This window comes from Leiobunum rupestre, chromosome 2 (genome assembly GCF_980474605.1).
Source record: "Leiobunum rupestre chromosome 2, qqLeiRupe1.1.hap1, whole genome shotgun sequence".
Taxonomy (NCBI): Eukaryota; Metazoa; Arthropoda; class Arachnida; order Opiliones; family Sclerosomatidae; genus Leiobunum; species Leiobunum rupestre.
This window is the reverse complement of record NC_143385.1, coordinates 13,072,926-13,092,788: the sequence shown is the minus strand read 5'-3', so window position 1 is coordinate 13,092,788 and position 19,863 is coordinate 13,072,926. Positions and strand designations below refer to the sequence as shown.

Genomic DNA, 19,863 nt, shown 5'->3' with positions numbered 1-19,863 from the left:
GATTCATTGTGTTAATAAAGCAACGGAGCAGTTGTTTTAAACCCACACAATAGTCAACCAATGATCATGGGTGTCCGCCGACTTTTTCCTATTAATTATTAATTTCTCATTAAAGTAGGGCATTTGCCACGTTGTCAATGTTAAAGCCCATAGAAATAATCCAAATCTAATATTATATTACAATTAAATAAAAGAGTTTTATCGCAATCAGTGAAAGCAGCTGCTAGGAGAATTCTTATCCCGTCAAATTGTCGTTGTATAACGATTTTCGGAGGAAACCAATTTCCATTTTACTGGCACATTGTACAATCACTTATTTCCACGGATTTAATGATTTCCTTTACTGAAAGATAGGTTGTTTTGTATTAGTTTAAAACATAATTATTGAACAAACGTGCAATTGATTAGCTCCCATTATTGAGGTCTTATTCTAACAGTGCTCAGATAAAAATGAAAGTTATATTTTTTCTGATTTCGACATCACTTCTCATTAACTTGGGAACTTCTTTTATTTGTAGTAAGTAGGCATAACAATTTTTTACTCATTGAACAAGGAATATCAATTTCAATTTTGGTGCCATGGAAACTAGCAAAAATAATTCGCGATTATTTACGCCTATGGGGGAAAAAGCCTATTTCCCAGAAAACAAGCGCTGCAAATAATAATAGTTTTTGATATCGTACCTTCAAAAGCGCTTTCAAGCTGTGCAATATCCGAAACCCAAAAACTACTAATTCTACGCAAAATATTTTGTGTTTTCCTTTTATCGAAATCATTGGAAGAGATATCACTTCGTCGAGTACAATATACTTGCCAAATTTATAGAAAGAGAGTTTTACAGATTTGTGGTCAAATTCTCCAGAACTGAGAAGTCCGATGGCGAAATGTCACGAAGACAATCTTCCTGCTTGGGTAAGACAGTGAAATCAATTTAACAAATTACTATTTCAGAATTCCAAAACCGTTTACTTTCAATTTAAAATGTGGATAAGATGTCGGCCAATCCTGTATTATTAGAATTGATGTTAACACCAATCTCTGGTATTGAGTACAAAGGTCGTCTGATGTAGAGAAGATTTCATAACAAAAACCCAAACTACGGAACAGCCGAGATTTGTATGCAGGGCTAGCGTACAATTTTACCCATTTTTTAATATAGGATGATTAAATAGTAGTGAAATCCGAGCGGCCAGGGCCGGACTTAGAGATCCTGGGCCCATAGACAGATAAGGACTCTGGGGCCCATTTTCACGCGCTGCATTTACTCTTATCCCTGGAACTAGGCTGTGCCTGAATTTCGATCCCGATTCAGCGTAGAAATCTGAGCTCTACGGTTATATTACTTAATAAAAGCTCTTAACAATCGTCGACTAAATATGCGATAATTATGCAACATTGCGATTTAAGGCTGCGTCCGTAAACTGCCAGGCAGAAATTTGGGTAATTTTAAAGCAAAATCTTCTACCTACTAATTTCTCCAATTTAAATTACGATTGATATTATAGATTTATACCTTCGAATACAGTAATTACGGTCACTGGAGGGCCCCTTCCAAGGATGGGCCCCTAGGCCACGGCCTTGGTTGGCCTAGGCGGAAATAAGGCACTGCGAGCGGCTAACCAGATAATAAAAATATGTACTTGTGAAACTGAGTACAACCTTTGATACAGCTAAATCAGTAATAAATTAAGAAAAAACTTAAGTATAGTCACATCAAAAGCGACATAAGACCCAAAAGTGATCGAGTCTTACCTTTGCGCCTTTGAAATATATCACTATCGACTACAAAGCCAACTAGATGGCTATGAATTGAAGCTTTCTCTTTGGTCAAATTTCTTTTGACGTGATTTCTCTTCTCTATAGAATTCGTTCTAAAATGCCACACTTGGTGGTGCTGGAGTGGCGAAAATTTTAAATTTGTATGACGTATTCCTTACGCCTTCTCCTACACTCTCTTTTTATTTCACGATCAGCTCTTAGTTGAAAATATAACGATATGGCACACTTTTGGGTATTATGCCGCTTTTAGTCAAAGCGAGGGGTAGTCACTCGTAAAATCTTTGAAATTTCTCGGTGATTTTCAGAGATTTTCTTAACCGATTACCCGTAATTACCTACGATTTTTACACCTGATTACTAAAGTGACTACCCCTCACGTCAATGTAGAAGTTTGTCTATCGATTAAGGGGAGTGATCAGCCTATCGGTGAAATTTAACACGACATCGATCTGAAGCTTTTAATGTGATATGGTATGGTTTTTAAACATCATATTTTTATGGTTGGAAATTCAATTAAAACCATCCATTAGTTTTAATTTGGGGGCATTTTCTAGCTACAATATCTGCATCAGTTCACCTTACAATCTTGGACTTGGTATTTTTTTAATTCTCAAGCTTTACCAAACATTTAAGGGTGTTAAAAAGGTGGTGTGAAAGGAATGAATGTGGCGGATTAACAATAAGCCCAAGAAGGACATTTGCCAAGTTAAACTTTACCCTTGTAAAGCTCAAGTCAGTGCCACTGGGGGGGGGGGGGGGGTATTAGGGATTTTTTTATCTAATTTTGATCGAATAAACATATATTTTAAATATGATTTAGACTCTGGAAAAGGTGAATGACTGTCTGGATAAACAATCCATGGAACACGTCACTTACAACGAAATTACCGAATTATTTTGCTCTGGTGGGGACCCTGTCGCACGAAGAAAGTTTGATGTGGTAAGTAATGACAGTACAGATTATATTGGGTGGCATGGGCGCCCGCAGGGGGGATGGATAAAATTCCTCCTTTTATGAGCTATATATGCATTAATAAAGGTATGAAGTTCCTTTCCCGTTTTGACTAGGTATAAAATGTTTCTGCGGGTGCCCCTGATATCGTTAAGTGGCTTCTTGACGTGTTGCCTATCGCGAAACATTATAAGTTCCAAAAACTAATAACGTAAATGTTGAAAGCATAGTTTCAATACCTATTTCTACCTTGAATATATAACTGCATTAGGTAGTCTGACCAACTGGGTTAGCTATGGCCTATGGGTGACCCAAAAGTTTTTGAAACTTTGCAATTTTTATTACCAAGGCTTAAAGCTGTATTTTATATCTAAAAATATTAAAACGCGTCTTTTCGAAAGATTCACACCTTAGGTAATGATAAATAAGGAATTTCTAACTTCTACAGATATTTTTCTAAGAATTACCAGCGAACTGTTTTTCCCGGTTGACGCGTGAATCCCCGGAACGCAGTGTTTTAGGCCATGTCTTCTTCTCTTTCACGTGTGGTCTCCTTGTCTCAAAGGACGAAGAAAGCTACCGGCTATCCTTGACCCACAGTTTTGAATACGTATTGATATAAATACTCATGGTAACAAAGGCGTATATCCAGGATTTAATTTCGGATGGTGGGTAAACTGTGCTTCCCTCCTGCGGGCCTCCTGGATATTTTTCTACCCTTGCATGGTAGAAATAACTTAAGTAATGGTTTCCGTAATATTATCGTTACTAACATAATAATCAGAGAATAAAATTTAATTTTATCCCAATGTTGGTTTTCAACAAAGACTATTAAAAACCAAGTACCGATACTACCATCTCGTTAATTACTATAGTAGCTCTTGAAGCCTTTTATAATTTTATTTGCCTTTCATATTAAAATCAATTCTGCCTTAAAGATATGCGATAAATGATGATATTCTTACGTTACTTTGAGCACTTGATATTATTTTAGTTTGGTTTGGTGTCCTTATGTAAATTACAAGTAAATGTAACCAAATTCATCAAATATCGATCCATTTTGTACCTTGATGGAAGACCTACCTCAGCCTACCCTTAGCGCCGCAACGGCTAATTAGCTAATTATAATTTCGTATTTGAATTTAAAATGTTGCATTGCTTCACTTTGGCATCGTCTTGTGGTATTGTGGTAAGTTATAAAAGGATATTGGAAGTGATATCCCTGTGAAATACCTGGTATAACAAACAGTGCACGCCAGAATGTTAATTCCAATGACTAGTAACAACTGTGTTGCCGTTGTCACTAACCGAAATAGTTTTATTAACCGTCTTTAACTCAAATGGTTTTGTCATGTTAGCTACTGAAGGTAGTTCTTTCGTTTGACTAAAATAAAATAAAATTGAGAGGATAAATCTTTGCCACTGAAGCATCTACATGAATAGGAAAGGTCCATTGAAAAAGGAAGATATAAATTCCATTTAAGTTTATTTTCTTGGATTGGCTACATTCTCGCTCACCTAGTTGTGATTTTAGGTGTAGATTTGGGAAAATGCATCCCATGTTCCTTTAATCATTCAGTGACAGTGCTTTTTCCCTTTTGAGTATGCAGGGGCGAATGATTGAACAGATTTTAAAAACGTTGATATTTGTGGTCGGTTAGTTTTTTTTTAAAGAAAACAATGTCCGCAGATAAATAACGATATCCCAATAATGTGATAATATACGCTTCGAGCTGAGGAAGCATAGCTCCATCTGCCTTAATATCCGTGAACTAAATATGTGAATAAAAAGCAGACGATTTTTAAATTTCAATTTTTTTCGGTTGAAACTTTCACCTGTTGTGCGGAGAGAATGATCATATATTCAATTTAACACTCTGTCGGTAGGCGGCGATACTTGTGACCAAAATATAAATTACGCACAAAACTTATTTCATTTATAATATTGGTATATTTTCAGTAGCGGCGCCAGGATTATAGGGGAGGCCCCACCAAAATTATGGAGGCCCCCCACCACAATTTTTTCAAATTCGTCCACGTAGATTTTTAATTTTGTTAAGCAAGTGGTGAAATATTTGGTAAAATGGGTACGCGACGAAACAATTAGAATTAATTATGAATTTAAACATTACTAAAAACAGAGTGTTTGTTGATCCTTTTGGTGTACCGATAACACTTAACAAATGAGTAGTTATTTACTATTTCTACGACTGAATTCCAGTCTATCAATTTACATTCATTCCTTCGGTACTTCCCATGTACATCCCTTACATCAGAACTTACAACTTTACGAAAATGAATGTACGTAGTAACGTAGGTACACTAACAATTTTAAGTAAAGTAAGTTTAAGAACCATTTATTTGTAAAGATAAAATTATGGATACAATTTGGATATAGTAGCGCTCGCGAAAAATTAAAACAAAAAATAAACTACTGTCAAAGAAAAGTTACTCGTACCATTGAAAGCAATAAAAACAGCAGGATCGTTAAGCGAATCTCTCGCATTGAATATTGGAAAATTAATAAATAAATAAATTATTTAACAAACAAATTACAGAATTTTTTTATATTAAATAATTTGGATGCCCATACATTAAATTTTGGAGGCCCTTTAAGACGACTTTTGGAGGCCCCTACCAAAATTTCATGTAGGCCTGTTGCTGGCGCCGCTACTGTATATTTTCGATAATATTCAATTAACGTAAATATAAACTTTCTGGCTAGTAAGTTGAATTAAATTACTCAATTCAATTCAGTTCAATTAAGTCACAATATCAGTGTTAGGCCGATTATTGTTAGTTTCTTAAGGGAAGATCTAACATGGATGAAATCAGTTAATAGAGCTCTTTATGGTCATTTAATTATCTGTACATTTAGACTTTTTCAACCTGCACATTTAGTCATCATATTACTTTATTTTTGTTTTATAGATTGATAAATGCTACCAGGTGGACGTTATTGGAGAAATATCGGTAAGACGTATTTTTAACATAATTGGTAGATAGAATGAAAAATGGAATACAGGGTAAAGCGGTAACTCGGACACCTTTTTGATTTAAAAATGAATTTTAATATTGAATTAATCAAATTCTCTAATGCGGACCTTAATTTGATAGCTTAGATATTCAGCAAGTGTTTTAGAAAAACCCTTAAAAGTTGTAGAATAAAGTAAAAAAAATTACGGGCTTAAACATCGCATCCACTCTAACTAATCGGATTAAGTTAATAAAAGTGTTTGTGCATGTTAACTTCATGGGTAAGATAAACTCTTCATATACTCTTACTAAAAGAATTTATCTTTGACCCCCCCCCTACGAGGCGAAACCTAGATAGTTAGCGTATAAAGCAGATGCTATTAGTTTAATTCGTAAATTTGACTCTAGAAATAATAATACTTGAATTTTAATATAATTTTCCAATCGTTTGCTTATGTTTTAATAAGTTAATTTAAGAAAAAAACGTTCTTATGACTTTTTAACTTGTCTGTAACAGACGCTGTATCATACATAGGCGCTACCTCGGATAGAGCTCTGCGTAACAGATAAATTAACTGACAGAATTTCGATTAATCGTAAATAGTTTGGTTAACTGTTTATTTATGGATATTATCCATGGATAAACAACGATTTTCGGATAATTTTAGGTTATGGATAAAAATAAAATAAGTGGTTAATTTTTATCCAAACGCCGAACTCGGAGAAGCTAGAGCCATTACGCCACCTAAACTCGTTTCGGTGAATAGACGGTAGAAGAAAGGGGCTGGAATTGTTAAATATCGCTGCTCCTTCAACACTAGACGCCTTCTAAAGAAAAACACCGGTTTGGTTGACATAAGAGCATGCACAGAGACAAACACGTGGCGCCATCTCAGTTAACTGACCGTTATATTTCGGAAATAAAGCCGAATCAAAATGATGGTTTAACTGGAAATTTAGATCTAGCTTTGAACTTGTTAAATTAAAACGCAAATTATTAAGATAATGAATAATCATAGACATGAAAAACGTGAAGTCGCCAAGCGGTAAGGATGGAAGTCATGACGTCACGAAAAGTTCCCGTTTTTCCTACACCCAACTTCAAAATACCTACCTAGGCCGGGAAGTAGTTGGAATATCCGGTTGGGCGGTTGCCAGATTTGTCTAGCTAGCCAACCACAATTCATACTAACTTAACAATCGCAATTACTTTCTTTACTTTTAAGATTTAAATATGGGAAAATGGCGTAAACGCATACAATTCGGTTAAGGCTTAATAAAATATTTCTCCTTGACGCAAAAATTATCTGTTAGGCTTAACATGAAATTTTATGTTGACGCTGATCATACAAATAGTAGCTTGCACGTCCAGACTCTATGTACACGAATCGCTGAACGGGTTTTATTGATTCAGCGTTTTTTTTCCTATGTTAGTCTGCAAAACGTCCTTTTAGTGTATTTAAAATTGGATACACTTCGAAAGCTAAAACATTGGAAGAAAATGTCCTAAAAATGCTTCAATATAGCTTAAAACCACAAAAACTATTCAAAGATTGGTAAAATAAGTGTTCAACTCAAATCAAGCAACTTTATTGTATATTCTCTTAAGTTCATCTTTGGTGGTCATACTGTGACTTGTAAAATTCGAGTTACCGCACCCTATATCCTAGAACATTGGTAACAATAACATGTAATAAGGTTAACGAAGGATGCGTGGGTAGCATACTGTTCGCTTCCTGATTCTCGGAAGAAAAACCACGCCTTCCCACGCGCAATCTTCCGCCACTTTGCCGGTAATTGGGAAGTAACTCGAATAAGATTGCAGGCTCTCTCGGTGAGCTTCAATGGCGCCCACGACATAAACTGTTAACCTAACTGCAGTCTTGGTAGATACTACTAAAAATTAATATTTCATCTTATCATTTTTAATTTCTCGTTTAGCACGAACAATTTCTCGAAATGGCTCAATCATTGGAGGTAATAAATGTTAATTTAAAAACAACCAAAATACTTCTATGATAAAAACTAATCGATTATTATAAGATCTTGCTTTGTTTCCACTAATTAGTCTTTTCTTATATCGTTGTTGCATATTATAATTTTTAAATTTCTCTTTTAGCAATGCATTCTTGGACTACGCAATCGGCAAAATTAATATGAAAAATTATTTTAAATTCCTTTTTTTATATAAAATTCTTCATTAAAATATATTTATAAATAACAATATAAGTGAATCAAGATAAAATTGATCTTGTTGATTTCTTTCAATTTTAATAAGAAATACCAACAATGAAAATAGAGAAGTAATTCCCCCTAGCGTTAATTATAGCTGCCGAATAATAGGTAGGCCTATTTCTATAAAATAAATCAATAAAAAAATTAAATGTATAAACTGTTTTTCCCCACGTCACGAGCTTAAGCTTTTTAATGCTTTATTGGCACGCGCGTTTCGCACGTCGACTTCAAATACCAAAATCTTTATCGACTCGAGCGCACGCGCTCTATCTTCAATAACTTTAGCTAGTGACGTAGAAAAAACATTTACACGTGACCTACCGTATTTTATAGAAATACTTATTGCAAAATGTTTCGTTATTAGGCGCGTTTTGTACTTTTACGAAAAGTTGTATATAGATTGGTTCAAAGCAAGTGGCGGTTCAACCGTTGAACCGCCACTTGCTTTGAACCAATCTATCTACAACTTCAACGTGAAGTAGTTTTTTTTTTCAATAGATATCGCTAGCATCGAAATCAAAAACGCGGTACTTATAGGTACCCTTCGCGTTGATTGAATAGTTGTCAAATTGGTCAGTAACAGAAATTACAGCAATTATAAACAATAGTTTTACAATATATATATAATTTAGGTTAAAGTCCACTAAATAGAGTATAAGTTGTCTAGCTATAATGCTCTACAATGGCTCTCTGACGAAGTTATCATTTCGCTATTTTTAATTTTAGCTTCCTTTGCCATAAATAGATGGCACCACTCTCTCCAGTAATATCGCGTTTTTCGAAGAATCGGATAGATTCATGGCCATCTCTAATAACAGGGGCCTTTTCATAATAGAGGTGGCAATGATAGAGCCGCCACCTGCTTTAAAAACAAAATCGTAAATCGCATTAAGAAACTGATTTCAGTACCAACAATTTAGGTCAACTAGTTGTTTTACTGATTCAGTACTTTAGGTTGTGGTGTTTTAGTGGTGCTTTGAGTTTTGCTTCCCAAAAAAGTAATAAAACATAATCACTTCAATTGGCGAGAAGTTCCAACTTTTGTTTTTTAAGTTCTAGCTTTTCACGTTCAATAGCGTTCCTCACGCTAAAAAAATCGTTCATTTTTCGCATTTCTTGCAACTGCAACGATATCAAATGGACCTGCTTTCTTTTGAGCTGCAACAAAGTCGAGGCTATTGGTTTAGTTCGGCGACTCCATCGTCTTATAGGCCTCATCTTCGCTCTTGGCGTGACTGGCACTTCATCGTCGGACTTAGGCACTTCGGGAAACATATCTTCATTAGACGGAGCCACTAGAACGGTTTGAGTGTCTTCGATGTAAGAGTCAGAATCAGATGGCACCTCTTGTTTAATCATATCTAGGATTCCAAAGAACGTTAGGATAAGTAAAAGGGTTTTCCCGAATTCTTTGGTTTCAACTTTCCGTCAAAATTTGTTGACGTTAACGGTAATAGTAAGTATAGTATGACTTGGGCCTTAAGTGGAGAAATTCGAAACTCGTAGAGATTTTGTTTCGTGTCAAAACATGAACGTGGCCATTGGTGCCATTTCCCATCACAGATTTTAAATATGTAGAACCCTTACTCATTAATCGGTAAAATTTTTAAACAAACATTTGATACTGAAATAACGATAACTCTTAAGTCTGGTTCACTGTCACACGATACCCTTTTGTCGCATGCGATTCGTTACCGCGCGCCTCGTAGCCCAGTCGCGTCTAAATTTCATTCACACCATGCGTTCGCTAAAGCCAATAACAAATAGATGCTCGCTTTAATTAAAGAAACAAGTAGCCCTAAAATTTCTTATCGATAGAAAATGTATCGTTTATTTTTGTGAAATTAATCCGGATGGTGCTTTTCCATAGAAATTCGTTTTCCGCGTGAAAATCAATTAATTGTTCCTCTTTTTCAGTGCTGAAAGCTTGCTTCGTGTTTTCCGGTGATTATTGCTCGCGTTTCGACATTGTAACCACGGATAAATAAAACCAATCGATCTATGTATTCTGTGTGCGAAGCGAAGAATAAACGCCGTTTCTGACCCGCGGACTCTTCTGAACTAGTACGCCATAAACCCACCGAAATAAATGTCAAAAACCCCGTTACAGGCTTTAGACTAGATTTTGACCGCACATAATGAATTTAAAATATTTCGAAGGAGTTCCTCCCATTTAAAACCACTTTTTGTACTATTGAAGCTGCCAGTCGCGCACGACAAAATGGTACCGTGTGAACCAGGTTTTAGGTTGGGTTAATATTACATTTTTAATAATATTCCGATGGTTAAAAAACTTAAGCAAAAATGAAAAGTATATTTGTCTTGCAATAACGTAGTGCAAAGAATCCATACTATCCTACGTACTTACCAAAATTGTAGCGAAAAAATGACCTTATTTCAATTAGGCTCATAAAATTTGCGAATAAGTAGATTAGATTACAATGCAGTCCATAGGTGGTTCCTTTTAACTTATACCCAAGGCACAACCCTAGGCCCAAGTCATCTAGTGACTTTTATTGCCTTTAATTCAGGTGGCCGGGTTACAATGCGTAGGAGGTTGGTGGCAAGCCCTTCACGCCACGCTCCCTACACTTACTATTACTGTTAACCTAGGTACTCACTTAATCGAATTCCGGGTATGATCAAAGAGTTAAAGTCTGCGGTATCGGCAACACTCGCGACATCTGGTGCGACGGAGCTCTTACTGAACACCAAGTGCGAATTCTTCGCCCTCTTTTTCACTTCGGATTTGAGAGACTGATATTTCTTCTTGATCTCGAATAACGAGCGACTGCAGTCACTGACGAAATTGACCCGGCTCAAAATGTCCCTCCAGGATTCGTCCTTCCTCGTGCTAGTAATTACCGAAGAGAGTTTGCCAGTGACCACGGCGAAATGGGCCAGGACCCCGTTGATCAACGCTTCTTTCTCCGCTTCCGTGAAGTTCGGACGGCGTTTGTTATCTGCGACAAAAACACGGGTGAACTCATTATCTTAGTTACTTGAGAAGGTGCATTCAATATCCCGCCAATATGTTTAGAATTTTGTTTGCTTTTAAACATTAAGAGGGGGACATACCCAGCAACATAAATTAAATAAATTTATTTATTTATACAGAGAGAATGACTCTGTATGATACGATCTTTAGCTTTGCTCCCAATCCTGTTCATGCAAGACAAGTAGCTAGTTCTTTCCACCAAAAAAAAATAAAAATAAATTAGGGGTCGGACATTCACTAAAAATGTGTACGGAATTTTGTTCACCCTGGATTTCAAGATTTCTTATTGGATTTCGGATTTCTTAACTTTAGTGTCAGATTTCTAGTCAGATTTTTCGATTTATCGCTGGGTTTCCAGATTTTACGTCGGATTACGGGATTTCTTGCCGGATTTGGAGATTTCACGTATGGTTACGGGATTTCTTGCCGGAATTGGAGATTTCACGTCGGATTACGGGATTTCTTGCTGGATTTCAAGATTTCGCGTCGGATTTCTGGATTTCTGGATATCTGGATAAGTTGCTGGATTTCGAGATTATTGAAAAAAATCTCCGGATTCCTTTCAATGTCCGACCCCTTGGTGGCATCTTTTAATTGATTGAAGTGCACGCCGGTGACGGTTTTTGCCACCCCCCCCCTCTCAAAAATTAGCGGATAGATTCAACATAGTCATTTTAATCGGGTGGTTGACATACTTCCGCCTCGGATGTCCTGTCCCTATCCCTTTCTTTCTGACCGTTGTCGTGGTGCTAGGAACGTCTAAAGTAGAAACGAGCGGACTAAATTATCCCACCCACTCTGTATGAATGGGTACGAATGGGCTGACATGTGAGATTGAAGAGTGGATGGATGTTACTAAAAATATGTAAAACTATTTCAAAGTAACTTTATAAAAAAACAAATAAATCGAAAGTGACTTAGTATTAATGAAATTTTTATTCACTTTGCGGCTAGAAATGAAACATAGTTGAAAACAAATGAATTGGTTTTTTAATAATCTGATTTTATTGAAATTGGGGGTTTGGGGTTCAAACATTTAAATTTATCCTTTTAAATCTATTATAATTCTACGGAACTTTAGTGCAGGGTGAATAGAAATGGAAATTTTGAGAATAATTTTGCTAGCTTTTTGAAAAAAAATGGCGAATCAAAATCCTTCTTTGGGTCTAAAAAAATAAAATAGGGAAACAGAAGGCTTCACTTAAACTTGACTTATCTAATTAAAGAATCGTGGTGCTGCCACTGATAGAATCAATCACTTGAAAGTTTGTTTAATCTATCTAATTTCTCTGATGAAAGCGGCGGTTTTGAGCTAACAGTCGTCCCATTAGACTCTACGTCATGGATTCTTTAACCATTTCCAGTCCCTTATTTGGGGAATGACGTGCCTCCTCTCCTTATTAGCCATTATTTATCCATGTGTGTACCCAGATCAATGTTTCCAAAGTGTGGAAAAATCCTAACGCGATATTTCGGCTTTGTGGAATTAGGGAATATTACGTATAAATCATAATTTTGGGTGGCATTTTAAAAAATTACGCATTTTAACTCATTTTACTGGAAAAAATTCAAACGACGCTCTTTGGGCATTTATTTCTTCTGAAAACCAATAGCTCTAGTTAACAGAGCTAGCATAATGTCAATTCTGTCTTTGAAATAGTGCGGTTCAGCTCCATTCAACCAAAACCATTCGAAAATTTATTGTCAATTTTCTAAATTGTCAAATAATATAGTAAGTTTTCCGAGCGGTTTTCTTTTCGAAATCTAAAATCTGTTTATGTTTCGCGTTTTGATTGGCACTTCAAAACTTCAATGATTTCTGACATTTGAAATTCTATTCAGCTTACAAACGAAGTAAAATTAGTAGGAGGGGCGAGGCCAGCCCTTCATACCACGCGAGCTCACTACACTAACTATTACCGATAACTTCAACTTCTAGTATATTAGTGTAGTGTAATTGAATTATATTCTATAATACTTTATCCCAGGGCCCCATAAGTTATTCGGACTTCTTTGAAACGATTACGCAATATATCGATTCTGACAATCAGTGGGTTAAAATTTCGTTCCCCTTAGCACATTTTATCTACGTCATAACGTCGTCTGTTACTTCGTCTTCCCTTAAGCTTGGGAGAGACGAAAAGAAAACAAGGTTAGGTTGGGGAAGTGAGTCTTGGAATTGACTTATGGAAGTTACTGGCTTATAAAGGCTTAGAGATACACATATTATTAGACTCAAAAAAGGGGCAGCCCGGGGGAACCCTCGTAATAAATGATTAATAAAGGGGAAGAAAGGTCACCAGGACCCCCAAATTAAATGGATACACATTTTGAAGAAACAATTTTTTTCAAATGTATAACTTCTAATTTTTATATTCCATTCTTAATTTCAGAACTTCCTAATTTTAATCCCCCATCTCACCCCGACACTGGTCAGTGACCCACACGAAAATTCAAGGGTCCTTCGGAAGTATCACATTTTGCGAGTCTGCTATCATTATAACCTATTAAATAAATATATGCAAATATTAATATTTACCTGAATCCATATATTTCATTTCCAACAAGGCCGCTTTTTGGGCAATCTTCTTCATTTACCATTAATAAAATGCGAACTTATTGTACGGTTACTTAAATTCACGTAGCTAAAGTACCGCTGGCTCGCTGTCGAATATTTGTTCAGGCTGGCGTAAGCAACTTAGGCATTGCCGAGCGTACACGAAGCGGATCGCGGAGATTCGGGATTTCAGGCAAGCGCAGCTACCCACGGATCAATATCACGCCTGGCGAGAGAATTACACACAAATCGATTTTCTTTAACTGTGGCAACACTACGGCGTCTACACTTTCGTTCAAATCAATAGGAGAGCAAATTGCGCGCGCAACAATCAAAAATAAGCATTCCAGGTAGTGTTGGATACGCGTAAGCTATACTCAAGACCAGCCGCGCTAATGATTTAGTAATGATAAAGTTTTTTATAATTATTTTCGTTGTTAAGGGCATTAGAAATAACAATAGCAATATTGCTGTTAGACACATACTTAGTTTTATGTCGTCATCAAGGAATATATTTAATTTAAAATTAAAACTCCGGGAAATGGATAAATTAACCGGAAAAATTACAATTAATCATAAAAAATTCGATTAATTGTTTATTTATGGATATTATTCGCGACTATTATACGATTTAATATGCAATAAATAAGATTTTATTCGGATAATTTTCGGATCTGGAAATAAAAGAAATGAACGGAAAATGTCTTATCCGAACGCCGAGCCCTATTTAAAATTTGATAATCTACGATGTTACTGGCTGTTACAGAACCGGCGCTGGAGTTGCGGCAAACTTCGGAATTCGAAGTAAAACTCTGGCACATGACACTGAGGAAAAGCAATTTATGTATCCATGTATACATTTTTGTTATTTCATTTAATGGGACATGATTCCATAGTATTTTTTTTTTGTTTTTAAGATAAATTACTATGAATGTGCATTATTTGTCCGTATTTCCTTCTCTGGTAATATAGTTAATATAAAACTTTGTGTCTCGCCAAAAAATAACGATATCCAAAATATATATAACAAAACTGTCTACGTTTGAAACCTATGTAATTATGTAAATATTTGACTTTATACTGTCTTTAGCTTTAATTTTCATTTTCAAATTAATTTAAAAAAATGTTTCATATAATTGTATCCTGCGAGCTTTGCTCCTCCCTGTTTGAAAAGGGGTTGGGGGCAGAAAGTAAATAAACATGCATTTATTCATTCTTATTTTAATTGGTTCACTCAAAATTAAATAAACAAATCTTAACTGTATTATTTCCAGTCAATCAAAAATATCACAATTTTGTTTAATTGTGACATGACAACCCTGTTTACCACAACGGCCATAAATCGAGTTCAGGAAATTCAATACTTCTTTGAATACAGAATCATTTCCTACTCTCTGGCCTCCTGCCAAACGTTTCTACCAGAACTTTGGCCCAGTCGCGGTAGCACAAGCTCTATCATAGAGTAACCCACTCAATTAGAGTGGAAAGCCCATGTAAGCGCATGAAACATTAATCTTAACGGGCCAACTTGTTTTCGAGGCGTAAGTAAATATAGTCCGAAGAGCGATGGGGTTGTTTTTACATTTTTTAGAACATAAACTTACTTTTTTATACAAATATTGTACATTCACTTTATGCCAACTTGTTTATTTAACGCCTTTAAAACAAGACATATTGCGAACGAAAAGTGTTCACAAGTTTCGCTGATAGCCTTCCACTCTATGTGAGTAGGTTACTCTATGAGCTCTATATTTGACTTTTTCATAGGTTGGTGGAAACATCATTTGTTACTCACTTCTAAAATTACGTAATCTAAAAACAAAATTTACCTTGCTCGTAGTAGAATCCTCCTAAAAGTTTTATTCCTTCTATTCCGTGGATAGCAGTGTGTCAGAAAACCTTTATACCGGTGCTCCAAGCGCAATCAAGAAGACCTACTTCACCAGTGGTCTCATCATATTTGCCCTACGCCAGCGTCCACAAGCCCGGACAGGTGAAAAATCCAACATGGGTAGAAGTAGTACCAGTGGCGTAACGACAAAATCCCCCCCCCCCAGCAGGATATCAAAAGGGTCCTTTATAAAAAAAAAATATTTTCCCCATTTTTACAAGTTCTCTGAAAATATTCCCAGATTTCTACATTTTTACCAATAGTTAAAGTATAATTTTATAAATATTTAAAAAATTAAAGGAATTAAAAAATCAATACTTAAAACGAAAGGGGCCCCCTATTTGGTAAAAATGTCATGCCCCCGACAAAAGGCGCAGAAATGGAGCGACCAGTTCCCACTTCGCGCACATCTGTGGGATAGAGAGTGGATGCTATAGCAACTTTAGCCGACACCCTACCTACGTAGGTAGAGAGCCACACCCTTCAGAACGATCTCCTAAAGGGGAACGACGGGCACACAGCGGTCCACATAACCCGGCACAGCTAATACTAATCGTACTAAAGAGCAGTAGCACAAATCAGGGTATGTGGACCACACTGGTGATCACCCTTAAAAGGGGTGACACCTTTAGAAGGGGTGACACCTTTCTTATACTAATTTTTTTACTCTTTAATTTTTTAATGGTGTGTTATAGTCTAGTAAGCATGATCCAGGGGAAGTGACATAAGGAGTTACCACAACAGGTGACACCGACCTCATAGTAGCGTCATCAACTTGAACCAATTAATATAGGGACGTTTCGGTGCTACAAAATTTCATGACCAAGCCCGAAATACTCTTAGCCTTTCCACGCAGCGGGGAAAATAGTCATGTGCGAAGGTATCACGTTTAAATATCTGAGACGCAAATATATCCAACCCTTTCTTTTTAAACAAGGGCCAACTTTGTGATACCTTCGCAAAATAAGTGAAGCATTTTCAAGTCGGGAGAAGGATCGAAAGAAGTGTTTTGAGTTTTTGGGGAATCGGAAGGTCCTTGTTTTAAATTTTTAGTAAGTCCAAGCCACTAAAAGCAACATGCTTAGTCGCTTTGTCAGTGGTTGTTTTTCTTTTTTTAGTGCTATACAGGAATATTATGGTACAAATAGCTGTTCTGTTTCCTCCTTTTCGGGTAATCAGGGGTGAGATATGTGTAACGGCCACAACAACAGGGGGATACGTTCGGACAGGGCTGGTGACATCCTTGGCGGAAGCATTCCGACCACCCATTCAATTGTCGGTTTTGAACAGCAGCCTTGGGACTTCATTAACTGATCAAGAGAGGGCGTTAGTCGTCTACTGTTGTTTAAGAGGCGTTGTTTTAAAATAAAAGCATTCACACAAATAGAAAGAACTCGCGACTCAAGCTCTTAAAAAATCTACACAGATATACAAAAGTTTTGTTGGTCTTTATTTATATATTATTTTGAAACATGGCTGTAATTTTCTTTATAATGTAGAAACTTATATTATTCCTTTAAATTTGAGTTTTGATAAAATAGTTTTACCACTTTATCTAGCATAGGAAATATAGCGCTATGTGGATTAATTCCCAACAACCTTATGTGTGAGGAAATAGCAGATGACATTTGTAGTTATATATTTTTATTTTGGAACTTTCATTTCTAATTTCATTGAGTTGGGAATATTAATCTAGAGGTCCAATATAAACGTCGGATTTCAGTATTTCGCGAAACAAGTTTTTAAAAATAAGAATACTGCCATCTGCTCCCAAATGACGAGAAAACTTAATCATTCTACCCGTGGCGCCGTCTATCTCTCAATGGTTCGTTCAAATAAGACGCGTTTTCCGGCAAAAAGATTTTTCTTTTTCACATTCGTAATTTTCAAAAACTTGTTTCGCGGGGAGCAGATTTGATTAGGTCTCTAGATTAATATTCCCAACTCAATGGATAATTTGCAGGAAGCTTTCGTTTATTCAATTTAAAACGTGGTCGGTAGACGGCGATACTTGTAACCTAAATTTTATTACGTACGAGTTACGGAAAATCTCTGCCCCAGTAGTTGTCGCAGGTAACATTAACTTAGAGTAACAGCGCAAATCAAAGTCGACAGTTTAATACTAGAGAGTCTACGCCATCGTGGGAGGTTTCACCTTTTTATTACTTTTTTGTTTATAGCTAGTCATGCGTATCAAGATTCATTCTTATTTCTGATTTCGCGTCGAAAAGTTCTTTGGGCGCAATCGATTAAAGTGTTTTTCTGTTATTTTATGTAAGTAGTTCTATGTATTTTTGGTATTTTGAACAGATCAAAATTTTTGGTAAAGAAAGGTATGAATTGAAACTGTTTTTTAAGATAGCAAGCTATTACGATGTTATGCTTATTTTCAGAATATTACCGTCGCTTGTTTAGTTTGTTTTTAACTGATTCAGTTGCGATACCGAACGCGACAGCAATTTAACATGTAAGTTATATTTTTAAAATTACCGCTACTGGTAAATTACGTGCAGACTTTCCTAATTTATTCACTTCCATCATGAATATCGACTTAAATTAAGCAGTCTACCAAATGGGGAGGGGATTCCTTCGTGCGAGTTTAGTGGCTTGTCTCGGCGTAAAAACGTTTAATATCTAACGACTGGAACGTAGCAATTTTTATCGCCAAGGCTTAGTGCCAAATATTAATTTGATTATAAATAGATGTTGTAGAACGTTATATTTCTAAAAATAAAATGTTATTTTCGTTGGCGGTTAAAATACTGAAAGACGCCGCCCATCCTAGTCAGTACGTGGCGCACTAGGGCCCCTCTGACCTTGGTATTTTTCGGGGTCCACTTATCTTAAGACTAATACCGGGCACCTAGTGTTACATTTTCTCAGCCTATTCGGAAGAACCGATGAGTATAAGAATACTTTCGATTTATCTCGGTAGATGGTGGAATCTGACTTTTTAATAATACCACGCTATTCTACTTTCAGAATTCCAAAAATGGTCTTCAACAATTCCAGTAATCAAAACCAACCAGCAATTGTTGGTGAACCTGCTGGGAATGTTGCCAACAAACCACACGTGACGTTGAACGTCAGTCCTCAAGAAACCCAAGTCGAAAAGAACAATCGCAGGCGCTCTAGAAGGAGAATCACACAAAGACAGAGGACCCAGAGCACTAACGACCATGTGCGGGAACGAGTGGTCGTCATTAAGAGAGCCGATATGGTTGACGCCGTGCAAAAGGAAGCCATTAATTTGGCGATTGAAGCTCTGAAAAGGTTTTCTCTGGAGAAGAACGTGGCTACGTTCATGAAGAAAGAATTCGATTCCAAGTACGGACCAGCTTGGCACTGCATAGTTGGCCGAAGTTTCGGAAGTTACGTCACTCATGAATCCAAACATTTTACTTTCTTTTACGTTGACCAAGATGGTATAATGTTGTATAAAACTAAATGAACTAACGGATCCTTTGTTACTTATTAAGCGATATTACCCTTGATGAATAATATATTGTAATATATTTACGAATAAAAAGGTTGCTTCCATAATGCATAATTAATATATTTTTAATAACTTAAATGCACATCAATCGAAACTGAAACTGCAGCCAACTAGAACTTTTACCATCATAATAGGTGTTTAACCAAAAAACAAATGTCAATGTGTTGTTTCTCATACTCGTAACACAGCCTCTAATCCCTTCATATACCTGTCGAGCCACGACAACTCGATGTGGTGGTCACCCACCGTGCGGATAAAGCTTCTTATCTTCAATAAATCGACAACCTTAATCGGTTTAATACTCAGTTTAAAACTACCTAGTGCTGAATGTTCATCTGCTAGGCAAACTTCGTTATTAATTAAACAGCGTTTGTTAATAATTGAAAGGTTAAGAATATCTTTGCGTTGGCCGCTTTGTGGCTCTTATTTACACTCAGAAACCTAGTTACAAAATGATTCAATGCTACTTTATGCGAAATAGTTCACACGAGCCTAAGAACTAAACTTGCATTCATCAGGAACGCATACGTGTATTTTTTACATAGCACGATAAACGACAACAACGTTGCACAGTGTTCCAAAAGACCGATTTTTAGGCCAAAAACTCCAGAGAGTGCATATAATAAATATTTATATATATTTCATTTATTCAGAATACCTGGATTTGTCAAATCTACATATTTTTTTCATGCGACCCCTATAATGGCCAAGTTAGCTTCCTATTACGCTTTGGACAATTTTGACTTTTACATAGAATAGATTAATAGAAATGGAAATGCGCAGAGCTTTGTTTCAAAAGCAGACGTCACTTCTAAAAAAAGGAAGGAGATAGCCGTAGAGTTCGCTTATCAAAATTAAATTTAAAGAAGTTGAAACTCTTGTGTGAAAATTTAAACATAAAGTTTAAGTCTAAATGGAAGAAAGCGGACTATTTAAATGGTATTTACAATTATTATGAAAATGTGAAAAATAATGAAA

At 36.2% G+C, this 19,863-nt stretch overlaps 2 protein-coding genes and 1 long non-coding RNA gene across 3 annotated transcripts; 2 read left to right on the top strand and 1 right to left on the bottom strand.

Moving 5' to 3' along the window:
* The first annotated feature begins 868 nt into the window (after positions 1-868).
* Positions 869-7,863, top strand: LOC149956147 (uncharacterized). The gene is made up of 5 exons (XR_016478625.1): positions 869-913; positions 2,601-2,720; positions 5,664-5,705; positions 7,650-7,685; positions 7,828-7,863. It is a non-coding gene; the product is annotated as an uncharacterized LOC149956147 (long non-coding RNA).
* A 951-nt stretch (positions 7,864-8,814) lies between these two features.
* LOC149956146 (uncharacterized) lies at positions 8,815-13,724 on the bottom strand. Its single transcript, XM_090164636.1, has 3 exons — positions 13,481-13,724; positions 10,565-10,906; positions 8,815-9,304 (listed from the first exon to the last, which is right to left on the bottom strand). Exons 1-3 carry the CDS (start codon positions 13,533-13,535, stop codon positions 8,961-8,963), a joined length of 741 nt encoding a protein of 246 aa, XP_090020762.1. The 5' UTR covers positions 13,536-13,724; the 3' UTR covers positions 8,815-8,960.
* Positions 13,725-17,660: 3,936 nt separating this feature from the next.
* On the top strand, positions 17,661-18,943 carry LOC149956145 (dynein light chain LC6, flagellar outer arm-like). Its single transcript, XM_090164635.1, has 2 exons — positions 17,661-17,722; positions 18,372-18,943. The coding sequence occupies exons 1-2, from the start codon at positions 17,676-17,678 to the stop codon at positions 18,838-18,840; spliced, it is 516 nt and encodes a 171-aa protein (XP_090020761.1). The 5' UTR covers positions 17,661-17,675; the 3' UTR covers positions 18,841-18,943.
* Positions 18,944-19,863: the final 920 nt, after the last annotated feature.